Source organism: Schistocerca cancellata, chromosome 1 (assembly GCF_023864275.1).
Source record: "Schistocerca cancellata isolate TAMUIC-IGC-003103 chromosome 1, iqSchCanc2.1, whole genome shotgun sequence".
Lineage (NCBI taxonomy): Eukaryota > Metazoa > Arthropoda > Insecta > Orthoptera > Acrididae > Schistocerca > Schistocerca cancellata.
The window spans coordinates 793773018-793799150 of NC_064626.1; the positions used below are offsets into that span (position 1 = coordinate 793773018).

Genomic DNA, 26133 nt, shown 5'->3' on the forward strand with positions numbered 1-26133 from the left:
CTATGCACCATGCCTTATGTGGCATAGTACCATGTTTAATCCACTGTACTCTTGCCTGCCTAACCCATTATTTACTGTTGGACTGTCTATTCAGGGACGATCCTGTTGGCAGCTCTCAAAGTTAATGTGTTAGGATTAGTACGGCATTTGAACATGTACATAACGAGTATGCCATTATGTCACAGTTGTGTGCACACAACGTATGCATATACTGAGAGAGATATTCAGCAGAATAACACCTCAGTAGCAACTATTTGTCTATGTGGCAGGAGATGAGTTTTTCCTGCTTACTCCTCCCAAACTACATTTTTTGCTACTATCCCCCTTGCGTGTATCTTGCTCACGCGCACGCAACTTCAACACCAGAAGCCATGCTTTAGGAGACAGAGTCACAACAGCAAAAGGCAGGACTCTTTAAGAACTCACAGATCAATTACCACTAGTGTGGCCACATAACGATATCCCCTACCTACATCAACCATATTGGTTCCTCCATACTGCACTACATCTTCTGCAGTGACACTTTGGCGAATTACTGCACCGCCTGCAGAGTTGGCCCAAGCACAGGGAGTGACCACATTACCTATCTCTTCGACACCACATCTCTTGGCACCAAAAAATGCAAATTCGACGCCCTAAAGAATATCAGACTTTACATGAAAATGAACTGAAAAAATTCGCCAACATCCTTGATGAAAAACTCCCCACCACCAACATCAACTCGCCGGATGACTTGGACAACTTCAATGAACAAATAGGCAGAACCTACGAGCTGGCTATCGAAGAATCTGTCCCCACCAAAACAATCAGGACCAAAACAGAGACAATTCCACAAAACATCCTCTCCACAATAAAACTAAAAAGACAACTACTAAGACAATTTAAAAGGACAGGTAACCCCACCTTAAAGACTGAGTGGAATAGACTTAACACAACTGTCAATGACGATCTAAAATGCTGGAGGACGGACTGCTGGCAAAGGGAATGTGACAAACTTAACCCCAGAGAGCCAGCAAAATTTTGGAAAACCTTTAAGCAAATAACAGGAGCTCCTGGTAGCATCTCTCCGAGGGTTGCTCTTGTCACCCCCCAAGGCATTGCAGCCAATGACTACCAGAAAGTCCAAGTGTTTAGTGAGGTCCTGAAGGAGGTCCACAGTCACCCAATTCTATTCGATGACTCATTCGCAAGAGAAATCTAAGAAGGTCTAGATAACATGCTCAACACCCAGACAGCCCTCACAGAAGGAGGGCGCCAATTACCAAAGAGGAAATTGCACTAGCACTCCCTAAACAACAGAATCCACAAATTTATTAACAAACTAAATACCCTCCCACCAGAGCAAGCTGGTTTCAGACAAGATCACTCAACTATGGACCCCATCATCAGACTCGTCAGCACCACAATGGAAGTCCTAAACAGAGGTGACTGCGTACTAGCACTATTCCTCAACATCGAACGAGCATTCGATAAGGTGTGGCACTGTGGGTTGGCATTTAAAATGGTCGCGCAAAACAGCCCTCCACACTTCACTTCATATGCCTCACAAACTCCATAATAACCAACAGAACAGCGACAGTATCGGTTGGAAACAAACTCGCAGACAAATTCTGTCCCACAGCTGGATTAGTGCAAGGGGAGTTTTCTCACCCACGCTTTACAGTTTATTCACAGCTCACATCCCTCGCCCTAACAGGTGGAATGAACACTTCACCCTCTATGCAGACGACACCACCTATTGGTGCACAGCACACTCTGTAGAGGAAGCAAAGACCCTAATTACATCCTACATCCCCCAACTAGTGCAGTAAATGGCCAAATGGTGCATCAAACCTAACCCTACAAAAAGCCAGCTGCTGCTATTCAGGCACCAGAACTTAACACAAAGTATCAGGCTAAAACATAATGAGCTCTCTATAACCTTATGGCACAAGAGTGTAAACCCTGTCCAGAGCACCAAATACTTGGGGGTGACACTCAATTCCACATTGTCATGGAAGCAGAGAACAGTATTAACAAATCTAAACAAAGGATGAATCTGGTGAAATTAATCAGCTCCAAATTTGGGTGTGCCAGCCCAGACGCAGTACTACATACCTACAGATCATTCGTCAGACCAGTCCTTGAGTATGTGCCTGCCTGTGGACAGCCTCCAAAGCACAGTATGATATAATGGCCGCATTCGACCACCAAAACCTGAGACTAGCAGGGAAGCTGCACTACACCACAGCAAATGATCTAGTCTATGAGGGCACCAAGACCTACCCTAATTTAGATAAGATAACTCCATAATGTGCCAAATATGGCTGGAACAGAGTAAGTAGGGAAGGGATCATGAAAGACCTAATCTGCAGACCAATCTAAGAGTTCAGAATTACCCAATTCAGATACCCTTACCCCCAGACTTCATCGCACATGCAATCAAAAGAACATTCCCCAATAATAAGGAGCTAATAAAAAAATAAATAAATAAATAAATCAGAAAAAGAATAATTCAGTGAAGTGAAGTGCACCACACAACTCTCTCCTATCCTCACCAATCACACCAGTGAAGTGAAGTGAAGTGAAGTGAAGTGAAGCGAAGTGAAGTGAAGTGAAGTGCAATGACTCGTCGCATCTCCCCCCTGACCAACCTCCCCACACACTAGAGATTAGGAATAGAGTTAACCAAAACAAACCATACAATAGACACATACTCAGTCAATATAGTGTATAGAGTAGGCATAATCCACAATCTAGAACAAAATTCCATAAACAGCAGACAAAATCCATTTATCACTAGAATATCAGTCAGACTAGAAACCTAACTTTAGAAACTCACAGAGATCAGAAGATGAAAATCCAGTGCCATCCCGACTGGGGTTTCTGTGGTTTTCCCCAGTTGTAAGGGGAATACCAGGATGAGGAATTCCACTACATAGAATTAGCAAAATCTTACTACAAAATGGCATGAGCCAGAACAAAACTAACAACCAAGTAGGCAGGACTCCCCCATGAAATAAATAGTGTCCCAACAGGATTAACCAACCCCAGGCTGAGAAGGACTTTGCTCCTTAACAGCTGTGCACTACCTGTGACGGTACGGCATTTTTTTTTAAAAAAAAACCTCCACATCCATTGTGCTACTGAGCTGCACCTGCAACTGCTCCTGCTAGTGTGTGCGAAATTACTTTATATGGTTTTCTGACTGGATTGAGAATTATTGTTTACTTCTTGAACTTCACTGTCAGAGAGGCACAAAGAACAGAGTGACTCATGCTGGAGTGATTTCCTTCTCAAGTTGTGGGTGTCATAAACTGACAAGGAATCATACAATTGCAGGTTTTCACTTTTCAACACACTTGAGCATAATCACTCAAGGTACAGGATACCAATGCAATAATAATAGACGGCAAATCATCGAGTAAAACTGAAGTGATATCAGGTGTTCCCCAAAGAAATTCGTTGGAATTCGATTACTCGATAAATAGTACAATTCTCAAGGCTGTCAATTCAACTAATTACCTGGGTGTTACTATTACGAACAACTTCATTTGGAAAGACCACATAGATAATATTGTGGGGAAGGCGAGCCAAAGGTTGCGTTTCATTGGCAGGACACTTAGAAGATGCAACAAGTCCACTAAAGAGACAGCTTACACTACACTCATTCGTCCTCTGTTAGAATATTGCTGCGTGGTGTGGGATTCTTACCAGGTGGGATTGACGGAGGACATCGAAAAGGTGCAAAAAAGGGCAGCTCGTTTTGTATTATCATGTAATAGGGGAGAGAGTGTGGCAGATATGATACGCGAATTGGGATGGAAGTCATTAAAACAAAGACATTTTTCGTCGCAGTGAGATCTATTTACGAAATTTCAGTCACCAACTTTCTCTTCCGAATGCGAAAATATTTTGTTGAGCCCAACCTACATAGGTAGGAACGATCATCAAAATAAAATAAGAGAAATCCGAGCTCTAACAGAAAGGTTTAGGTATTCATTTTTCCCGCGCGCTGTTCGGGAGTGGAATGGTAGAGAGATAATATGATTATGGTTCGATGAACCCTCTGCCAAGCACTTAAATGTGAATTGCAGAGTAGTCATGTAGATGTAGATGTAGATGTAGATGGCACGTGCTGCATTAAACATAGATGGAATATCAGGTGTTTCAAAGCAACATGGGCATAACCTGCCATTGGTAAATGCAAGCATCTTTGCTGGTGTCCAAGGATCAGCAATTACAAATACCCAGAAAGTTTTGGTGGAGAATAATGAATTATTTAGGAATAAAGAGATGACTTGAACCGCTGGAAATGCATATCATCCTATTTCCATCTATTGTACTATATTTTTTTTTCCTTGTTTCGTTACCTCAAGATATGACATTTCTGTGTCTTTATATAATTTAATTGTTTTACTATTTGTAAGTATATATTTATGCATTTATGTCTATGTATAATTGGTTTGTTTTGTGAATATTATTTGTATTAATACGCTGGGTCTGGCCTAGGGAAAACTATACTATCGAACGAATACATCGATAGGTCGTATGGAGAACCAAAGTGTTTAGGAGTTTTGGTAGTGTTAACTCTGCCGTGTGGAGCGCGGGCAGAGCAGGGGGAGTCTGGCTGGAGTAGCGAGTGGGGCAGGTGTGTTGTGTGAAGCTCCCGCGAGTTGCCGTGCTTACGGGGTTTGGCAGCATGTAATTGCGCTCGACTTGCAATGATAGTTTCTGACACGGTGTCGCGGACGGGAAGCATTAGCTGGCGCACTTCAAGAGCCCGTTTCGCCTGGTGACCGTGTCAAGAAGAAGGCGCGCCAACATCCAGCTTCTGCAACAGCGATGGCCGACAATGAGTGACTGTCGCCACCTCCTCGATAGACGGCTTCAAACCTTCAATCAACCAACAAGGAAGACTGGAAGCACGTAAAGTTTTAGAACTGTATGGCAGACCTCAGTTTTTCAAACTGTTCAAATCACAAAATTACAGCAACGTAGCATGAACCTTTGTTGCTCATAGTCCCAATTGCATTACCAAGCAGGGTCCCGTCCTTTTCCGGAATGAACCCGAGTGTCGTTGAAATTCAAACGCCAGCATTAAAGCAATATTATTCTTTTTCACTGCTTTAATTTCAAAGTTCAGTTAAAGTATTCATAGCTGGCTACGATATTTAGATTAAACAAGCACAAATTATGAGTGCGAGTTTTGTTACCATATTTTAGCTTACCTGTGACTACAGCTCAGCTTGGTACGTACTAAATTTTACTATTGTCAATTGTTCAGAATCATTTAATTCAAGTTCAAAGTTAAATCTCTTATTTCTAAATTGCGTAGATTCAAGTAGCTTTTGAAATGATTGTTGAGGTAGTCCGAGACTAACCATATTTTACTGAATTTCGATGTGCTTCAGAAAGAAAGCTCACTATTAACTTCAGTCACTAAATTAACTTTCGATTTTCCAGTTTTATTAATTCTTTTGCTAAATTAAGTCAGAGTGGAGCGAAATTTATTACTTCTGACAAACTTTCAGTTTTCACACTACACGTGTCAACCTTCAGTTGCCATGCTTCTAGTGCTAATTATATGTGTAATAACCTTTCTTTTTCAGTTACTATAGTAATTGTCCTTAGGACTGGCGACCGTAATTTCCCCCAAATCTCAAGTATCTAATTACCGCTAGTTAATTGTTAACGAAACGGCCGCACATTTACTTTCTTTATTAACTTTACCCCTTTTCAAAATTAATTTCCACCAGTTTCATTTGCATTTTTCCTTTCATTTAGATGTAACCCTTTCCTCCCTCTTTACCAACAGATTAACTTCGGTGACGATTGCTTTTCCCGAAATTCCATTAGGTACACGCGGTTTAATTTTTCACTGTCATTAAGGTCGATAAGTGAGGGGGAGGTTACACGTGGTGACCTGGTGACAGGACAATCTTCGGATTTGAGGTTGTTCTGGACACAAATTTTGCATTGTGCAAATCTCTTAAAGTACTGGTTACGAAATGGTCGATACATCAGCGAGAATATTAGTGTGAGCAATCCTAATTAGATTTGAGATTTGGCATTTATACTGAAAATTATTAAAATGAGTGAAGGCAACATTTACCAAAATTTGGTAGACTTGGATACGGAACAATCGGTCGAACAGTGGGAAACGCGCACCGCAGAACCCATTGTTCAGGGGCAGGCGGCTAGCATGAAAGACGCGACCGCCGAAACGCAACAAAGAGCAGAAATGGAATTCCAAACTTTAGAAAATCTTTCGGAATCGGAAGTGAAAATCAAATGTGAATCCCTTGATGACGAATACGGGGGGACAATTAAAGAGGAAGCTGCTACGGAAGTAAAACCGGTAGTGTCCGGGAATTTAACTGATTTATTGAACGTTTTGATTAACGAAATCACGAGTCAGTCTGAAAAAATTGAACAGAAGCTAGACAATCAGAACAAAGCTATTAATGTTGTTAGCAACAATGTTGAAGTTGTTAACACAAAATCTGATAAAATCAAAGAAGATATTGTTGAAGTTAATACCGAAATCAGTAATCTTAAACAGGAAATGGTAAGCGTTCAGGCGGAAATTGCGAGCATAAATACTCGTTTAATTCAGAAATTAGCAGAATCAAGAAAAGTGTAGGAGAAGCAGTTGCTCCGATCATCGAGAATAAGGTGACGGAACAAATTCAATTAGTGAAAAAAGAGGATCAACAGAAGGTGGAAACTTTAAAGGCTTTAGTGTCCGAGGTTGATGCTAAAGTGACGAAGCAGGCTAATACCTGCGAAGAGAAAAAAAGGGAAGTAGAAACACTTGCGACAACCACTTGCCAAGTAATTACGAGAGTTTCGGAATTAGAAAAGAAAAAACTTGACGAAAAACAGAGCTATGTGCCAATCTGTGCACATAGTTCGGAATTGTTGACGAAAGAGGAGCGGTTCGACCCCTTGAAAAAAGGCGGTATACACCCGACGGATTTCATTAAAAATTGTGAAAGAGTTTTACCCAGATCATGGACTAATGAGAGAAAAATTAATGCGGTTATTGATGTGCTGGCTGGTGATGCCAAGCGTTGGGGCTTAAACCTCAACATTACGAACCCGACTTTTGACGAGTTTATAAATTTGTTTCTGGCTGAATACCAGTCAGAGCAAAAACAGCAAAGTGTCTGGCGCGAATTTGTCATATCGAGGCCTTTCGATGCGAATTCGCGCGGCTCGATGAAGGAGTTTTGTGAGGGCTGGATCCGCAAGTTGGAATATTTGCGTGATCGCCGCACAGAATCCGAAATAGTGTGGGAACTCTACAAGAAGCTTCCAGATGTTACAAAACGCTACGTAGGAAGCAATTACAGGACAATCAATGATTTCCTGGAAAGAGTTGAGGACAAGGACAATTGGCGCAATAATCGCGACAGTGGTAGAGGCTGTGGTAACAACAACGGGAACCACAACAACGATAACCATGGGAATAATGCATACCGCAACCATGGCAGTGGTTCGGGCTTTAATGACAATCGGTACAATACAAATAATAACAGGAATGGCAGAAACCAGTATCATACTAGCGTGATACGGGCTTTGCAGAATAGTAATAACGCCAGAGGGTGTGATCAGCCGCCTCAGCAGCATCCGGGGAGCGTATCTGCTGGGACGAGACAGGGAAACCATTAGCCGCGCCGGTGAGGGGCCGACCGGGCGTGGAGAAATTTTGGCGGCCCAATAACAGCAGAAAACCCAGGTGTCGTCGTTATGAAAATTCCATATGGAAAAATCAACAGCGGGAAAGTGTGCCAGTGTTAGGAGAAAGGAGTGCGCCCACGAGTCGTAGATCAGCTGTAGACACGGCAGTAGAAAATACATTCACTGTCGGAGAGATCAATTTAAGTAGTGTTCCGGAAATCGATTATAAAGTGGCAGCTGTAACACCCACAGCGGACTTGGAGATTGAGTTTAAGAATGATTCGCAAGTGTTGAGAGAAGATCAGACGTCGGATAAAATGTCCGTCATCGAGCGAGGGGATGCAGAGAGGGATGAGGTCTGGTTAAGGCAGTTCGGTCGCTTATACGACGAACTAAGAGATTATAGGGGCCTGTATGGGAGAAGTGTTTATGGGGAGTGCGTGCAGGATTTTCCGCGTCTCGTCCCGCAGGAAGATAGTGTTTGTGAAATGAGAGAAAGTTCTGGCCCTAACCGGCAGACCTTACCAAAAGTCGTAGTGGTAGAAGTAGCTGACCCATCCGACGCAAACCTCCAGTTTAAACATTGCGAGAGTATTAAGGAGAAAGATTGCGAAAATTTTAGTGATAGCCGGACACGATTGGTAGAAAAGCACATAGATTACAGCGTGTATGAGGTTAGAGCTGACATTATACGGTCAGATGATAGCAGTGTGGGTTGCGCAGATCTAGAGGAAGTAATTGCAGATACTACTGGGCACATTCCTCCAGGTAGATTGGCAGATGAGATCGATCTGACCAAAGAGGAATCAACGAAGGTGACAATTAATGAATTGATAGCGAAGCAACACTCACTAGTTGACGAGTTACAGGAAAAGGTTTCGGTATTGGAGGCGAAGCTACAGACTAAGCCTCAGGACAAATTAAACTGTATGTGAACAGAGGCTGAAAAGGCTGCCAGATAAGCTGGATTTAGGATCAAAGCCGGATGTTTTTTTCTGGAATGACCTGGATATAGACGAGGATTTACTGTGGGAAAATAAAGAAACAGTCGAGGACAAGTGTAGACAGATAGTAGTGTCTGTTAATATGCACGGCCTACAACTAAACGTGTTGATTGACACCGGTGCAGAATTGATTGCTGTATCTGGGAAAATACTTGAGTTACTGAAAGACAGACCCGGCATCGTAGTTATGCCAGTAACAGGAGTGAAAATCATCGGTGCTACTGGGAAGGCCAGTAAACCAGTCACAAAACAGATTTTTGTCAACTTCGAGATATGTGGGGCACGATTTGAACAAGAGTTTGTCGTCGTGCCAGACTTAACTACGGAAGTAATTGTTGAGTTAGATTGGCTATTAAAGTACCGTGCGGTGATTAATTGCGAAAGCAAAACTTTGACATGTACGTCACAAGATAAAACAATAGTACTTAGTTTTGACGAGGCAGGATATGGTGTGCATAGGCAATACCAGCCTATACACATTGTTAAGTGGCCGGATGCCATTGACTTAGGTACGAATTTGAACTACTGTAACGAGAGGAATCTCGGCATTGACAATAGTGTAGAAAGTCAATTGGGAAGTATTGTAGACGGTGTGTCAAACGTAACACACGAACAAAGACGAGGCCTGTATGAAGTAATAATGAGAAATAAGAGCGGGTTTTCAGACAAACCGGGACTTGTGGAAGAGATAATCAAATTCCCTCCACAGATTGACATTAATATTGGTGTGAAAAAAGATCATTTGCGAGAAGTAATGAAGCTAAGAGCCGATGCACGCATACGTCGTCATGACGCTAAAGCGCGTTTCGCTAAGTTTGCAATCGGAGATTTAGTACTTGTAAAAGCTCATGGGAAATCAAGCGAGATAGACCATGAAATCTCTAAATTTAAGTTTGTTTATAATGGACCATATAAAGTCATTGGTATACCTCACACAAATGCTTATTGCTTAGAGTATCCAAGCTCTGGAAAACTATTAGGTATACGGAACATTGTAGACTTGAAATTGTACCAACCTGGGATTGATTAATACCACAGAATGGGTAATTTGTGCAGTATGTAAATATAGAATGTAAAATTTAAGGATTTGCTAGGTTGTCACGCTTATGCCTGACCAAGAGGTCATTAAAGAAGTTGTAATTAATAAGTAATTAATTTTGACTAAATGATTTAAGAGGAATTGATTAATAATAAATTGAAAAATCCAAGCTGCTATTTTAAGTTTTCAGCTGAGTCACAGTAGATTAAGGAATGTAAATATGATTTTGTAAACAGCTGTCAGATTTCATGAGTGTGTGTTTTACTAGTCATTGCCGATGTACTTAGACGCTGTTTTAAGTTTCAGGCTAGTACATGCGTGTGATGGACAGTGTTGAGTTATCCACTGTGATAGTATTAAGGGACTCCTTGAGATTACTCGAGAGTGAGTTTTTCCTAAAGAATTCAGTGAAACGGACGTTCTGGAAATGCCGTTACACAGGCGAGTGAGATCAAGCGTGCCGCACAGGCGGGTGTAACAATACTGGCGAAGCGGAGCCGCTGTCGGCTCTTGTGCCGCTGTCGGTTCTTGTGCCACTGTCGTCTCTTGTCGGCATTCTTTGTACTTGCGAGTACGGAAGGCGGAGTTTTTTTTCTTCCCGGACAGCTGATGTGAAAGAATTCTGCTGTCAATATCTATGTTTTTGTCGATCTGCTGTATATTATTTTCTTGTTTAGCGTTAAGTGGACACTCATGGCGAGAGTATTAATTATGAAAAGGTTATATAAAATGTGTATTCTATGCAATTAATTATTAATTTGCGTATTTTGATATACCTGGTTTTTTTGACCATGTACTCTGATTAATTTTGTAAATAGTAGTACATTTCTTGATACTGTTAAGAACTTTGATTTTTTGGATAGCTAAACCATTTTCTATGTTTTCTATGAATTTTAATATGTTGTCACCCTGTTTTCTTTTGTGTAACATGACAGAGTGGAATAAGATTAGGAGTGTCTCAACTCAATTACTATGGTCTAAAAATTGGTTTATGGTTAATTAGCCTAAAGCCAAATTTTCTTGATGTTTTCAGCATATACATTTCCGCCATTTTTTTCCTTTTTGGGACATTTTCTGAGTCCGTTTAGGTTACAAGAACATCCTCAGACAATGTGGGGCATGTGTAACACTGGAAATGCAAATCCTCCTATTTCCACCTATTGTACTATAATTTTTTTTCCTTGTTTCGTTACCTCAAGATATGACATTTCTGTGTCTTTATATATTGTAATTGTTTTACTACATATACGGACGGGAAGCATTAGCTGGCGCACATCAAGAGCCCGTTTCGCCTGGTGACCGTGTCAAGAAGAAGGCGCGCCAACATCCAGCTTCTGCAACAGTGACGGCCGACAATGAGTGACTGTCGCCACCTCCTCGATCGACGGCTTCAAACCTTCAATCCACCAACAAAGAAGACTGGAAGCACGTAAAGTTTTAGAACTGTATGGCAGACCTCAGCTTTTCAAACTGTTCAAATCACAAAATTACAGCAACGTAGCATGAACCTTTTTTGCTCATAGTCCCAACTGCATTACCAAGCAGGGTCCCGTCCTTTTCCGGAATGAACCCGAGTGTCGTTGAAATTCAAACGCCAGCATTAAAGCAATATTATTCTTTTTCACTGCTTTAATTTCAAAGTTCAGTTAAAGTATTCATAGCTGGCTACGATATTTAGATTAAACAAGCACAAATTATGAGTGCGAGTTTTGTTACCATATTTTAGCTTACCTGTGACTACAGCTCAGCTTGGTACGTACTAAATTTTACTATTGTCAATTGTTCAGAATCATTTAATTCAAGTTCAAAGTTAAATCTCTTATTTCTAAATTGCGTAGATTCAAGTAGCTTTTGAAATGATTGTTGAGGTAGTCCGAGACTAACCATATTTTACTGAATTTCGATGTGCTTCAGAAAGAAAGCTCACTATTAACTTCAGTCACTAAATTAACTTTCGATTTTCCAGTTTTATTAATTCTTTTGCTAAATTAAGTCAGAGTGGAGCGAAATTTATTACTTCTGACAAACTTTCAGTTTTCACACTACACGTGTCAACCTTCAGTTGCCACGCTTCTAGTGCTAATTATATGTGTAATAACCTTTCTTTTTCAGTTACTATAGTAATTGTCCTTAGGACTGGCGACCGTAATTTCCCCCAAATCTCAAGTATCTAATTACCGCTAGTTAATTGTTAACGTAACGGCCGCACATTTACTTTCTTTATTAACTTTACCCCTTTTCAAAATTAATTTCCACCAGTTTCATTTGCATTTTTCCTTTCATTTAGATGTAACCCTTTCCTCCCTCTTTACCAACAGATTAACTTCGGTGACGATTGCTTTTCCCGAAATTCCATTAGGTACACGCGGTTTAATTTTTCACTGTCATTAAGGTCGATAAGCGAGGGGGAGGTTACAGACTCACCGAAAGGCAGAATTGCGCGCGCGCGCACACACACACACACACACACACACACACACACAAAATTGGGTGGGGGTACAGCGAGTTATGTGCGCTCAGCTATCTGGCATCTGCCCACTCTACCTGCATACCTAGCTAGCCCAAAGATTGCTCCCCACTCTCGCACAAGCTGCGAGATGCTTTCCCCCCTCCCAAGCCCCTCCCTACCTCCTTCCTCTCTCCATCACACACCCCACCCCAACCTGCATCCCCACCTCACCCCAGTGCACTCACCGTGGGCTGGCAAGAGCTGGCAGTCTAATTGTTCTGGTGTAACTGCAAGTACTGGAACAAAGAGGAAGAATGCAAGACCAAAGAAGGCAGTGCAGTGACATCATTAATAGTCTGCTGACAAGGACCCCGCAATGACAGGAGCAATCTCTGCAAGAAGTAAATACAAGTGTCACTCCTGCCAGCCTCGGTCGGACGTCAGTGGAGTATTAGCAAAGCCTAGCAGAGAGTGCTATGACATCACATTGTAGTGATCCATATCCATTGCTTGTTTGAAGGTTGTGTACAACAAGAACTCTGATTTACGTTGCATGTTGCCCATCACTTGCACAACCTTTGTATATAAAAGTTAAGTATTTTCAGTCTGCTTTATAGAAATAAAACTACTAATGTTATTTGCTTGAATTGTTGTATAGCATTCCAAGAATGCAGCATCCCTTAGGCACCCTATATGAGACGAGTGGGCTCGTTGTTGTCGTCGTTGTCGTCGTCGTCGTCGTCGTCGTGGTCCCCAGTCCGAAGACTGGTTTTATGCAACTCCCCATGCTCCTCTACCCTGTGCAAGCCTGTTTATTTCTGAATAACTGCTACAACCTACCCTCTCTCCCCACACATTTCCCTCCAATAATTAATTTGTGATCCATTGATAACTCAGAATATGTCCTTTCAACTGATCCCTTCTTCTAGTCAGGTTGTGCAACAAATTTCTTGTCTCCCCAGTTTTATTCAGTAGCTCCTCATTAGTTATGTTATCTACCCATCTAATCTTTTGTATTCGTCTGCTGCACCACATTTCAAAAGCTCCTATTCTCTTATTGTCTAAACTGTTCATTGTCCATGTTTCACTTCCATACATGGCTGCACTCCATACAAATACTTTCAGAAAAAGACTTTGTAACACCTAAATCTATATTTGCTGCAACAAATTCCTCATCGTCATAAATGCTTTTCTTGCAGTTGCTAGTCTACATTTTATATCCTCTCTACTTTGGCCTCTATCTGTTATTTTGCTGCCCAAATATCAAAACTCATCAACTCTCATTTCCTAATCTAGTTTCCTCAGTGTCACCAGATGTAATTTGACTTCATTCCATTATACTTGTGTTGCATTTGTTGGTGTTCATCATATATTTTCCTTTCAAGATTGTGTTCATTCCATTAAACTGCTCCTCCAAGTCCTTTGCTGTCACTGACAGAATTTCAGTGTCATTGGGAAACCTCAAAGTTTCTATTTCTTCTCCCTAAACTTTAATTCCTGCTCCATATTTCTCTTTGGTTTCCTTTACTGCTTGCTCTGTCTGCAGACAGAATAACATCAGGTATAGGCTACAACTCTATCTCACTCCCTTCTCAACCATTGCTTCACTTTCATGCCCTCGACTCCAAACAGCTGTGTGGTTTCTGTAAAAAGTTGCAAATAGTCTTTTGATCCCTTTATTTTACTGTTGCTAACTTCAGAATTTCAAAGAGAGTACTCCAGTCAACATTATAAAAAGCTTGCTCTAGGTCTACAAATGCTATGAACATAGGTTTGCCTTTCCTTATCCTATCTTCCAATACAAGTCATACTGTCAGTATTGCTGTGCTTGTTCCTCAATTTCTCCGAAATGTTAACTGATCTTCCAGGAGGTTGGCTTCTGTCAGTTTTTCCATTGTTCTTCTGTAAAGAATTCATGGTAGTATTTTGCAACCATGACTTACCAAACTTATAGTTTGGAGATTTTGACATGTCATCAACTACTTTCTTTGGAATTGGAATTATTACATTCTTCTTGAAGTCAGTGTCTTTCACCTGTCTCATATATTTATCAAGCCAGGAGGAAGAGTTTTGTCATGGCTGGCTCTCCCAAGACTATCAGTAGTTCTGACAGAAAGTCAGCTGCTCCTGGGACATTGTTGTGATACAGGTCTTTCAGTGCTCTGGTAAATTTTTATTGCAGTATCATATCTCTCATCTGACCTCCATCTGCGTCCTCTTCCATTTCTGCTATGAAGCATTCAAGAATCTTCCACTTCTATAGACCCTCTATGTACTGAATCCCCCTTTCAGCTTTCCCTTTGTTGCTCAAGACTGGTTTTCCACGTGAGCTCCCGATAATCTAATAACAAAGCCGAGTGCGCCTTTGACCAAGATAATGAAAAACATTAATTCACTAAATGAGTTATCTAAGAATGACACGGTCATAATCATGAGTCGAATCAAGGATGTATTGACAAGCATGCCTCACACACCTGATCTGCAGGACAACTCAATTGTAAATATGGAGCTTACAAAAATAAACAGACAATTTCGTGAAATATACAAGTTTTATCAAGTGTAACATCTTTGAGCTTCCCAACTCAAGAGATCTGTTCACGAAACATGGTAAACACTATAATCGCACTGGGAAGTCATCCATCGGCAAAATGCTGACAAAATGAATACAGAAAGACGACCACACTGCATGAAATACAATTGCTATACAGCCAGCTTTGATCAAGGAAATACAAAAACTCTGTAACACCTCCATAAGAAGAAAATCAATCACAGCCACAGCACAAGCCAGCCAGGATCATCACTTTAACAGGAAGAGGCAGTGTTAGAGTCATCTTCAGTAAAAACAGCAAGAAAATGTGTGTATCCAACAGAAGGAATAGTGGCCAGTGCATCAATCAGTAGGATAACTGTATCACCTCATCACCAAAAGGATTTTTTATACCAAGGCAAGAGAAACATGACTACAAGGTAAGCAGTGCTCAGTGCTTCTCAGTCTTCCACCAAAATATGCAATACATAAGAAACAAAGTGCAACAATTAGAAGTGGAACTGCAGTCTATTGACAGCTCACTTGTTTGCATAACAGAACATTAGTTTAATGGTTCAGAATTAACAAATTTAGCACTAAATTCATACAGTCTAACCTGTTGTTACAGCAGAAACACTACGAAATGTGGTGGATCATGCATATACATGAAGGAGGGGATTAGGTAAACAATTAAAAATGACGTTACAGCATTATATATTTATCGTGCTCCCAGTGGTGACATGAACACATTCACTACAAAGTTAAACCAAGCATTAGATATGGTCTCCAGCCCCAAAAGCGAAATCATCATTTGTGGAGATCTAAACATTAACATGATTAACCCAGATATGTCGTGCAATAGTTTTCTGAACATTATGAACTCCTATGGTATATCACCATCAATTAACACTGCCACTAGGATAACTAGACATTCAGCATCAAGTATTGACCATATGCTAACAGACAGAGAAAGATAAGGGTGACATTGTCATAGGTGACCTTGGCATCTCGGACCAGTCCAGTAAGTTATTAAAATTAGGCATAGAATTAGATAATAACACTAAAATACACAAGTACAGTAGGATTTTCTCTCACTCAAAAAGAGCTCTATTTGCCTCCCTAATTAACAGTGCAACATGGGAGGAAGTGTACAGAGAAACTACTATAAATGGGAAGTTTACAAAGTTTCAGTCACTATTTAAATTCAGATTTGAAAAAGTGTTTCCTGAAGTTCTAGAACCACTAAATCATGTAACAATAACAGCTGGGTAACCAATTGGATAAGGAAATCCTCTGAAACCCTCAAGCACCTTAGCTCAATGAAAAACTACTGTAACAATTCAGCATCACATAGCTCTTATCATTCATACAGAAAGATCTATAGAAATGTACTATTAGTGGCTAAAATGTACCAGAATGGCAAATTTATAGAAAAAGCTAACAATAAAATCAAAGCGGCATGGAAAAACAACCAAACAGGAAACTAATAGGAAAACATTAAAGCCAGTAAACATACGGTTTCAACACAATGATACCAAAATAAATGACCCCAAAAAAACTAGCAAACATTGCCAATCAATATTTCAGCAACACAGCAACCAAACTACAACAGAAGTTCACCAAAACAAAGTTCTCCACTTCGACCATCATCAGTTACTTTGCTCCCCAAATAGCAAAACTACTCTACTGCTTTAAGCCTCTCATTTCCTAATCTAATTCCCCCAGCATCACCAGACTTAATTCGACTACATTCCATTATCCTCGTTTTGCTTTTGTTGATGTTCATCTTATACCCTCCTTTCAAGACACTGTCCATTCCGTTCAACTGCTCTTCCAAGTCCTCTGCGGTCTCTGATAGAATTACAATGTCATCGGCAAACCTCGAAGTTTTTATTTCTTCTCCATGGATTTTAATACCTACTCCAAACTTTTCTTTTGTTTCCTTTACTGCTTGCTCAATATACAGATTGAATAACATCGGGGAGAGGCTACAACCCTGTCTTACTCCCTTCCCAACAACTGCTTCCCTTTCATGTCCCTCGACTCTTATAACTGCCATCTGGTTTCTGTACAAATTTTAAATGGCATTTCGCTCCCTGTAGTTTATCCCTGCCACCTTCAGAATTTGAAAGACAGTATTACAGTCAACATTGTCAAAAGCTTTCTCCAAGTCTACAAATGCTAGAAACGTAGGTTTGCCTTTTCTTAATCTAGCTTCTAAGATAAGTCGTAGGGTCAGTATTGCCTCACGTGTTCCCATATTTCTACGGAATCCAAACTGATCTTCCCCGAGGTCGACTTCTACCAGTTTTTCTATTCGTCTGTAAAGAATTTGCATTAGTATTTTGCAGCTGTGACTTATTAAACTGATTGTTCGGTAATTTTCACATCTGTCAACACCTGCTTTCTTTGGGATTGGAATTATTATATTCTTGTTGAAGCCTGAGGGTATTTCGCCTGCCTCATACATCTTGCTCACCAGATGGTAGAGTTTTGTCAGGACTGGCTCTCCCAAGGTTGTCAGTAGTTCTAAAGCAATGTTGTCTACTCCTGGAGCCTTGTTTCGACTTAGGTCTTTCAGTGCTCTATCAAATTCTTCACGCAGTATCATATCTCCCATTTCATCTTCATCTACATCCTCTTCCCTTTCTATAACATTGCCCTCAAGTACATCGCCCTTGTATAGTCCCTCTATATGCTCCTTCCACCTTTCTGCTTTCCCTTCTTTGCTTAGTACTGGGTTTCCACCAAAGCTCTTGATATTCATGCAAGTGGTTATCCTTTCTCCAAAGGTCTCTTTAATTTTCCTCTAGGCAGTATCTATCTTACCCATAGTGAGATAAGCCTCTACATCCTTACATTTGACCTGTAGCCATCCCTGCTTAGCCATTTTGCACTTCCTGTCGATCTCATTTTTGAGACGTTTGTATTCCTTTTTGCCTGCTTCATTTACTACATTTTTGTATTTTCTCCTTTCATCAATTAAATTCAGTATTTATTCTGTCACGCAAGGATTTCTAGTAGCCCTTGTCTTTTTACTTACTTGATCTTCTGCTGCCTTCACAACTTCACCCCTCAAAGCTACCCATTCTTCTTCTACTGTATTTCTTCCCCCATGCCTGTCAATTGTTCCCTTATGCTCTCTCTGAAACTCTGTACAACCTCTGGTTTAGTCAGTTTATCAAGGTCCCATCTCCTTAAATTTCCACCTTTCTGCAGTTTCTTCAGTTTTAATCTACAGCTCATAACCAATAGATTGTGGTCAGAGTCCATATCTGCCCCTGGATATGTCTTACAATTTAAAACCTCATTCCTAAATCTCTGTCTTAGCATTATATAATCTATCTGAAACCTGTGAGTATCTCCAGGCTTCTTCCATGTATACAACCTTCTTTTATGATTCTTGAACCAAGTGTTAGCTATGATTAAGTTGTGCTCTGTGCAAAATTCTACCAGGCGGCTTCCTCTTTCATTTCTCCCCCCCCACCTCACCTCACCTCACCTCACCTACTACGTTTCCTTCTCTTCCTTTTCCTACTATCGAATTTCAATCACCCATGACTATTAAATTTTTGTCTCCTTTCACTATCTGAATAATTTCTTTTATCTCATCACAAATTTCCCCAATTTCTTTGTCATCTGCAGAGCTAGTTGGCATATAGACTTGTACTACTGTCGTAGGTGTGGGCTTGGTGTTTATCTTGGCCACAATAATGCGTTCACTCAGTTGTTTGTAGTAGCTTACCCGAGCTCCTATTTTTTTTATTCATTATTAAACCTACTCCTGCATTACCCCTATTTGATTTTGTATTTATAACCCTGTATTCACCTGACCGAACATCTTGTTCCTCCTACCACCGAACTTCACTAATTCCCACTATACCTAACTTTAACCTATCCATTTCCTTTCTTAAATATTCTAACCTACCTGCCCGATTAAGGGATCGGGCATTCCACGCTCCGATCCGTAGAATGCCAGTTTTATTTCTCCTGATAACGACATCCTCTTGAGTAGTCCACGCCCGGAGATCTGAATGGGGGACTATTTTACCTTCGGAATATTTTACCCAGGAGGACGCCATCATCATTTATCCATACAGTAAAGCTGCATGCCCTCAGGAAAAATTACGGCTGTAGTTTCCCCTTGCTTTCAGCCATTCGCAGTACCAGCACAGCAAGGCCGTTTTAGTTAGTGTTACAAGGCCAGATCAGTCAATCATCCAGACTGTTGCCCCCTGCAACTACTGAAAAGGCTGCTGCCCCTCTTCAGGAACCATACGTTTGTCTGGCCTCTCAACAGATACCCCTCCGTTGTGATTGTACATCATTTCTGAGAACACATGCTGTTACAGCATGATTACCTGTAAATACCACATTAATGCAAGAAATGCTCAAAATGATGAGCATCAACCTCAATGCATTTGGCAATACGTGTAACGACATTCCTGTTAACAGTGAGTAATTCGCCTTCCGTAATGTTCGCACTTGCGTTGACAATGCACTGACGCATGTTGTCAGGTGTTGTTGGTGGACCACAATAGCAAATATCCTTCAACCTTCCCTACAGAAAGAAATCCGGGGACATCAGATCCAGTGAATGTGCAGGCCATGGTATGGTGCTTCGATGACCAATCCACCTGTCATGAAATATGCTATTCAATACCTCTTCAACCGCACACGAGCTATGTGCCGGACATCCATCATGTTGGAAGTACATTGCCATTCTGTCATGCAGTGATTCATCTTGTAGTAACATTGGTAGAACATATGTAGGATGTACATTGCCATTCTGTCATGCAGTGATTCATCTTGTAGTAACATTGGTAGAACATATGTAGGATATCAGCAAACATTGAACCATTTAGATTGCCATCGATAAAATGGGAGCCAATTATCCTTCCTCCCATAATGCCGCACCATACATTAAACCACCAAGGTCACTGATGTTCCACTTGTCGCAGCCATCATGGATTTTCCATTTCCCAATAGCACATATTATGCTGGTTTTTGTTACCGCTGTTGGTAAATGATGCTTCGTCGCTAAATAGCACGTGTGCAAAAAATCTCTTGTGCCTGGTGGCAGAACTGTACACGATGTTCAAAGTCGTCACCATGCAATTTCTGGTGCATAGAAATATGGTATGGGTGCAATCGATGTTGATGTAGCATTCTTAACACCGACGTTTTTGAGATTCCCAATTCTCGCGCAATTTGTCTGCTACTGATGTGTGGATTAGCCATGACAGCAGCTAAAACATCTACTTTGGCATCATAATTTGTTGCAGGTCGTGGTTGATGTTTCACATGTGGCTGAAAACTTCCAGTTTCCTTAAATAACATAACTATCCGGCGAATGGTCCGGACACTTTGATGATGTCGTCCAGGATACTGAGCAGTATACATAGCACATGTCCGTTGGGAATTTTGATCACAATAGCCATAAATCAACACGATATCAACCTTTTCCGCAATTGGTAAACGGTCCATTTTAACACGGGTAATGTATCATGAAGCAAATACCGTCTGCACTGGCGGAACGTTACGTGATACCGCGTACTTATACGTTTGTGACTATTACAGCGCCATGTATCACAAAGCAAAAAAAGTGGTCCAACTAAAACATTCATATTTCTTTATGTACTACACGAATATGTAATAAAAAATGGGGGTTCCTATTTTTAAAATACGCAGTTGATATCCGTTTGACCTATGGTAGCACCATTTAGTGGGCCAACCATAGTGGCATCTGGTTTCCCCCATGAAGCTAGATGAGTTGCATTCTTTGTAGTTTTTTCATTTGATGCTTATTTCATGAGATATTTGGCTCGGCCACTATCAATGGACCACCCTGTATAAGAAAGATGATGCAGAAATCATAGAAAATTACAGACCAATCTCGTTACTGTCATCCTTTTCAAAAGCCAGAGACCATAATGAAAAACAGACTCATGGGGCACTTAACAAAGTTCAATATTCTGAGTAAAGAGCAATTTGGTTTCTGGGCTGGCAAAACAACAAATTCAGCTGTAGCTCATTTCTCAAATGTTATCCTCAAAGCACTACACAAAGGACACCACATAACAGGGATCTTCCTCGATTTGACCAAAGCGTTTGACACAATAGACCATATAATTTTGCCAAACAAACTAAATGCACTAGGAGTAAGAGGAGTAACAAACAAGTGGCATTCATATCTACAAAACAGGGTCCATTTTAACACTAAATTCAATCATACCTTTTCGTACCTTTCAAACCCAGAATACATCAGTATAGAAGTCCCCCAAGAAAGTGTGCTGGGCCCAATCCTCTTTTTAATATACATCAATGACTATCCATAAAGTGTCAAACATGGTGAATCACTACTGTTTACTGATGGCAGTAACATCTTAATCAAAGCTGTGTCACCAAGTGTACTCAATGAAAAAGCTGAGGAAACTGGATCATGTATGCCAGTGGATGGAGACTAATAAATTAACCCTAAATGTAAAAAAAAACCAACAGTATTAGTTTTCACTTAAAAAGAATTCCGAACAGTACCAAGCTAAAAGTTAATGACAAGCACATAGAATGTGTACCTTCAACTATATTGGACCAAGCACAATGCGGTGCTTGGAAAGCAAATAGCTTCAACATGCTATGCACTTAGGATAATAAATTCAGTGCGTAGTAGCTCATGTACTAGACCTGCATATTTTGCATATGTCCACTCTAAAATTAGTTATGTCATATCGTCCTGCGGACCAACAGAGCAGAACAGACAAACAATATTTAAGTTGCAAAAAAGGGCCGTATGAATCATAACAAAAAGTAGCAATAGATCCTTGCACGGAGTTATTCAAATCTTTGGGTATATTGACAGTTCCATGTGAATACATTTTGCAAACAGTAATATACAAAAAACATTGACCAGTTCCCAATAAACAGTTCCGTACATGCACATGAAACCAGACACAGCCAACACTTACACCTCTATAGGAAAGCCAAATCAAAAACTCAAAATAGCATGTTATATAACGGAATTATATTGTACAACAATCTTCCACAAGGGATCAAAGACATCAGTGAAATAGATAACTTCAGAAAATCACTAAAAAAATATCTCTTGGAAAAGTGTTTTTATACTGTCAAGGATTACTTGGAATGATGTAAATATATAAAAATATGTAAAAATTATCAAATGTATTAGTAAGTGGTTTAACACTGTTTCTTTATGTTGCAATATTCATGAATTCCGATTGTGATAATTATAAATCTGTGTACCTATTTTATACACTTATGTTGACAATATCCATACAATCCTGATTGTCTATGGATATATAAAATAAAATAGCTGCCCTACTCCACCATCCAGCACAGAGTTCTTTCACCCCAAACCTTTGCAGTATACTTTATGTCTTTTGGTAGTTTATTACCTAGACTGATTCCTTGTTAACACAGTGCAATTTGGGTCTTAACCAAATTGCTCCTATCCAGATACAACCAACAACTGAATCTGTTTTGGTGATCATGTGTGGAGTTATTTGCTATTTGTTGCTCAACGTTTCTCTGTATAAAATGGTAGATTGAAACGTTAATAACCATTTTTAAACTACTCAATGCAGTGTGACTTTCTGTGACCACTGATCATTCTGATACCCTTTTTTCATTCCATATTCTGAGCATATATGAGAATATTATGCCACACCTGATAACAGAATGTATGTAAGCAAAGTATGTGGAGATTACAGTGCTTTATTTGTAGAAGAAAGAGGTTCTGGTACTATAACCATCTTCTGGCGCGTGCGCACCGGGGGGGGGGGGGGGGGTTAAATTTAGAGGTTTTAAAACATTATTTTATTAATGCTTCTCATTCATCTGAAGTACCAGAATATCATCACAAATCAAGCACTGGGGGACTGTATGTGTGATGCAACAGTTTTAACTGTGCCAACTAAGAACTTCCATTGAACAAGGCTGTCAAAAATAAATTAATCTTAAAATTAGTTTCACAGTCTCACTTGCATATATTATAAAGGATAACTAGTTTTGATCATTTAATGATCATCTTCATATCTGAGTATTACAAAATCATTATCAGTCAAAATATTTTAAATAAAATGATTCAGCCATAAGTTTCACATGGAAATAAAATCCACCAGTTTAGATTTGAACTTGTTGCGATAGCTTTTACTGGTGCATATCATATTTGGTACTACGATTTAGTATCCAATATCAAAATGAGTGACAATTTTTTTTTTCCTATTGGTAACGGAATCTGATATAAATATAGTAAGTTTGGCATCCATGTGATTCTGTCAATGTTCAAACAAACATGTATCATTAACTTTCCCCATTGGCAAATAGAATCCAATGTTACTGTACCTAGATAAAAATGAAATGCTGATGGGGCTACTATCTATATTGAGGAAGGAGAGGAAAAGACTGGTGTGTGCGGCAGAGGTTGCATTCAAGCGACAGGGAAAAATGGGAAATCTTTTACTTACCCATGTATTTCCTTTTTAAGGAATCGTATGTGAAGAAACTCACACCAGCGTATGGGATGACTCCCATTATTGTTGGCACATAACCACGATAAAATGTCCTTGGGCCTTCTTCAGTCCAAATCTTGACAAACACCTATTAAATAAATATTTAAATGATGTATTCTTTATGCCACAAAATGTAATTTAAATGATTTTCATGCCGTACAACTTTCTCTTTGTTACCAAATTTTTTACTGGTGGTACACTGAATATTTGTAACATCTGAAGAGCTGTAATAGAAATCAGATTACAGAACAAACTTTTTTAAATTTATTGTCCATTCTGTTGCTCTTACATAAATTGGAAAGTGATGGAATCTCCTTAAGAGACCCCACATCATCATGTACCTCATTTAATGGCATTCTTAAAAATGAATGTTGGGATGCCACACATTAACTTAATATACTACAAGTGAAATGATTTCTCAGTTGGTAAGAATGTTGTTAATTTTATGGACAACTGCTATTTGTGATATCTGCTTATCAGTTGGCACTTTCTAAGAAGGTTTAAGGCAATTGTGATCTCTACCTATCAGGACTACCTGTCATTCCTAAATGTTACAGTCGTGGAGTAACCAAAGAGTAGCAATTTAAATACACTCCTGGAAATGGAAAAAAGAACACATCGACACCGGTGTGTCAGACCCACCATACTTGCTCCGGACACTGCGAGAGGGCTGTACAAGCAATGATCACACGCACGGCACAGCGGACACACCAGGAACTGCGGTGTTGGCCGTCGAATGGCGCTAGCTGCGCAGCATTTGTGCACCGCCGCCGTCAGTGTCAGCCAGTTTGCCGTGGCATACGGAGCTCCATCGCAGTCTTTAACACTGGTAGCATATAGCGACAGTGTGGACGTGAACCGTACGTGCAGTTGACGGACTTTGAGCAAGGGCGTATAGTGGGCATGCGGGAGGCCGGGTGGACGTATCGCCGAATTGCTCAACACGTGGGGCGTGAGGTCTCCACAGTACATCGATGTTGTCGCCAGTGGTCGGCGGAAGGTGCACGTGCCCGTCGACCTGGGACCGGACCGCAGCGACGCACGGATGCACGCCAAGACCGTAGGATCCTACGCAGTGCCGTAGGGGACCGCACCGCCACTTCCCAGCAAATTAGGGACACTGTTGCTCCTGGGGTATCGGCGAGGACCATTCGCAACCGTCTCCATGAAGCTGGGCTACGGTCCCGCACACCGTTAGGCTGTCTTACGCTCACGCCCCAACATCGTGCAGCCCACCTCCAGTGGTGTCGCGAAAGGCGTGAATGGAGGGACGAATGGAGACGTGTCGTCTTCAGCGATTAGAGTCGCTTCTGCCTTGGTGCCAATGATGGTCGTATGCGTGTTTGGCGCCGTGCAGGTGAGCGCCACAATCAGGGCTGCATACGACCGAGGCACACAGGGCCAACACCCGGCATCATGGTGTGGGGAGCGATCTCCTACACTGGCCGTACACCACTGGTGATCGTCGAGGGGACACTGAATAGTGCACAGCACATCCAAACCGTCATCGAACCCATCGTTCTACCATTCTTAGACCGGCAAGGGAACTTGCTGTTCCAACAGGACAATGCACGTCCGCATGTATCCCGTGCCACCCAACGTGCTCTAGAAGGTGTAAGTCAACTACCCTGGCCAGCAAGATCTCCGGATCTGTCCCCCATTGAGCATGTTTGGGACTGGATGAAGCGTTGTCTCACGCGGTCTGCACGTCCAGCACGAACGCTGGTCCAACTGAGGCGCCAGGTGGAAATGGCATGGCAAGCCGTTCCACGGGACTACATCCAGCATCTCTACGATCGTCTCCATGGGAGAATAGCAGCCTGCATTGCTGCGAAAGGTGGATATACACTGTACTAGTGCCAACATTGTGCATGCTCTGTTGCCTGTGCCTATGTGCCTGTGGTTCTGTCAGTGTGATCATGTGATGTATCTGACCCCAGGAATGTGTCAATAAAGTTTCCCCTTCCTGGGACAATGAATTCACGGTGTTCTTATTTCAATTTCCAGGAGTGTACAACAGCCTTTATGTCATGAAGTTATCTCTCAAAGACAATAATATTCATGACAATCAGTCATTATCATCATTATGGTTTAGGATGTATGATGGACGATTCATTAGTACCTAAGCAATATTCAATGCAAAAATTATGGAGAAGATTTAAGAAGGTGTGCATTTGGTGTCCACGTGGTTGTGTGTGCGAATTTGTTTATTAAGACCCAACACTATGAAGCTAGTGTAAATGGTGTTTTCTGTTGTGCATTAATGTGCTCCACACACTGATCTGCTATAGACGAGGGTTTGCCTTCCCCTTATTTTATGTATTTAATAAGATGAAGGTTTCCTCAACCCAGAAGTTGATTCAAACAGCACACTGCTTTGACATGGACTGACTGGATGCAGTACTCCATTGCTTTACTCTAACCTTAGAATTGACTGACTTAGCCAGATACAAGGACACATACAGTCAGAAGTGGACCCAGAACCACAGTATACCTTCATGTTTCTCCCACACATTAATCACTGTCAGAGGTAAAGAAGTGATAAGTGACAGAAGAAAATCCTTGGAAATCATTTGGATTTATAATTTGACACTAAGTCAGAATTGCACGGATAACTGATCAAGGCTGAAAGATCCACTGAGCATATATTTAAATCCATTCAGCTAATGAGCTTGCTTGCTTAGAACACTGATAAGGTACAGAATTTTGCAAGAGCAAAGTTTAGAAAATTTTCTGTGAGCGTTACATATGTTACGAATTATGAGCTTGGCCCTTATATAAATGACCAAGCAACCATAAGTTAAGGAGCAAGTAAGCACAAAAAGAGTTTACAGTATGTATGTTCCATTTTATTAAATGTGTGATAATTGTTACTTTCCAATGCTCATTGTGTTTTGCACATTTTTGTTCTATCGGAGATT

At 40.8% G+C, this 26133-nt stretch overlaps 1 protein-coding gene across 5 annotated transcripts in view; it reads right to left on the reverse strand.

Moving 5' to 3' along the window:
• LOC126187731 (mitochondrial coenzyme A transporter SLC25A42) overlaps window positions 1–26133 on the reverse strand; it is a 228171-nt gene that overhangs the window by 42566 nt on the left and 159472 nt on the right. For all 5 annotated transcript variants that reach the window (XR_007537787.1, XR_007537785.1, XR_007537788.1 and 2 more), the window contains one exon: window positions 23168–23300. Coding sequence is in view for 2 of the 5 variants with exons in the window: in XM_049929001.1 (XP_049784958.1) it covers window positions 23168–23300 (133 nt within the window). In the remaining 3 variants the exon portion in view is untranslated. The remainder of the gene's footprint in view (window positions 1–23167; window positions 23301–26133) is intronic.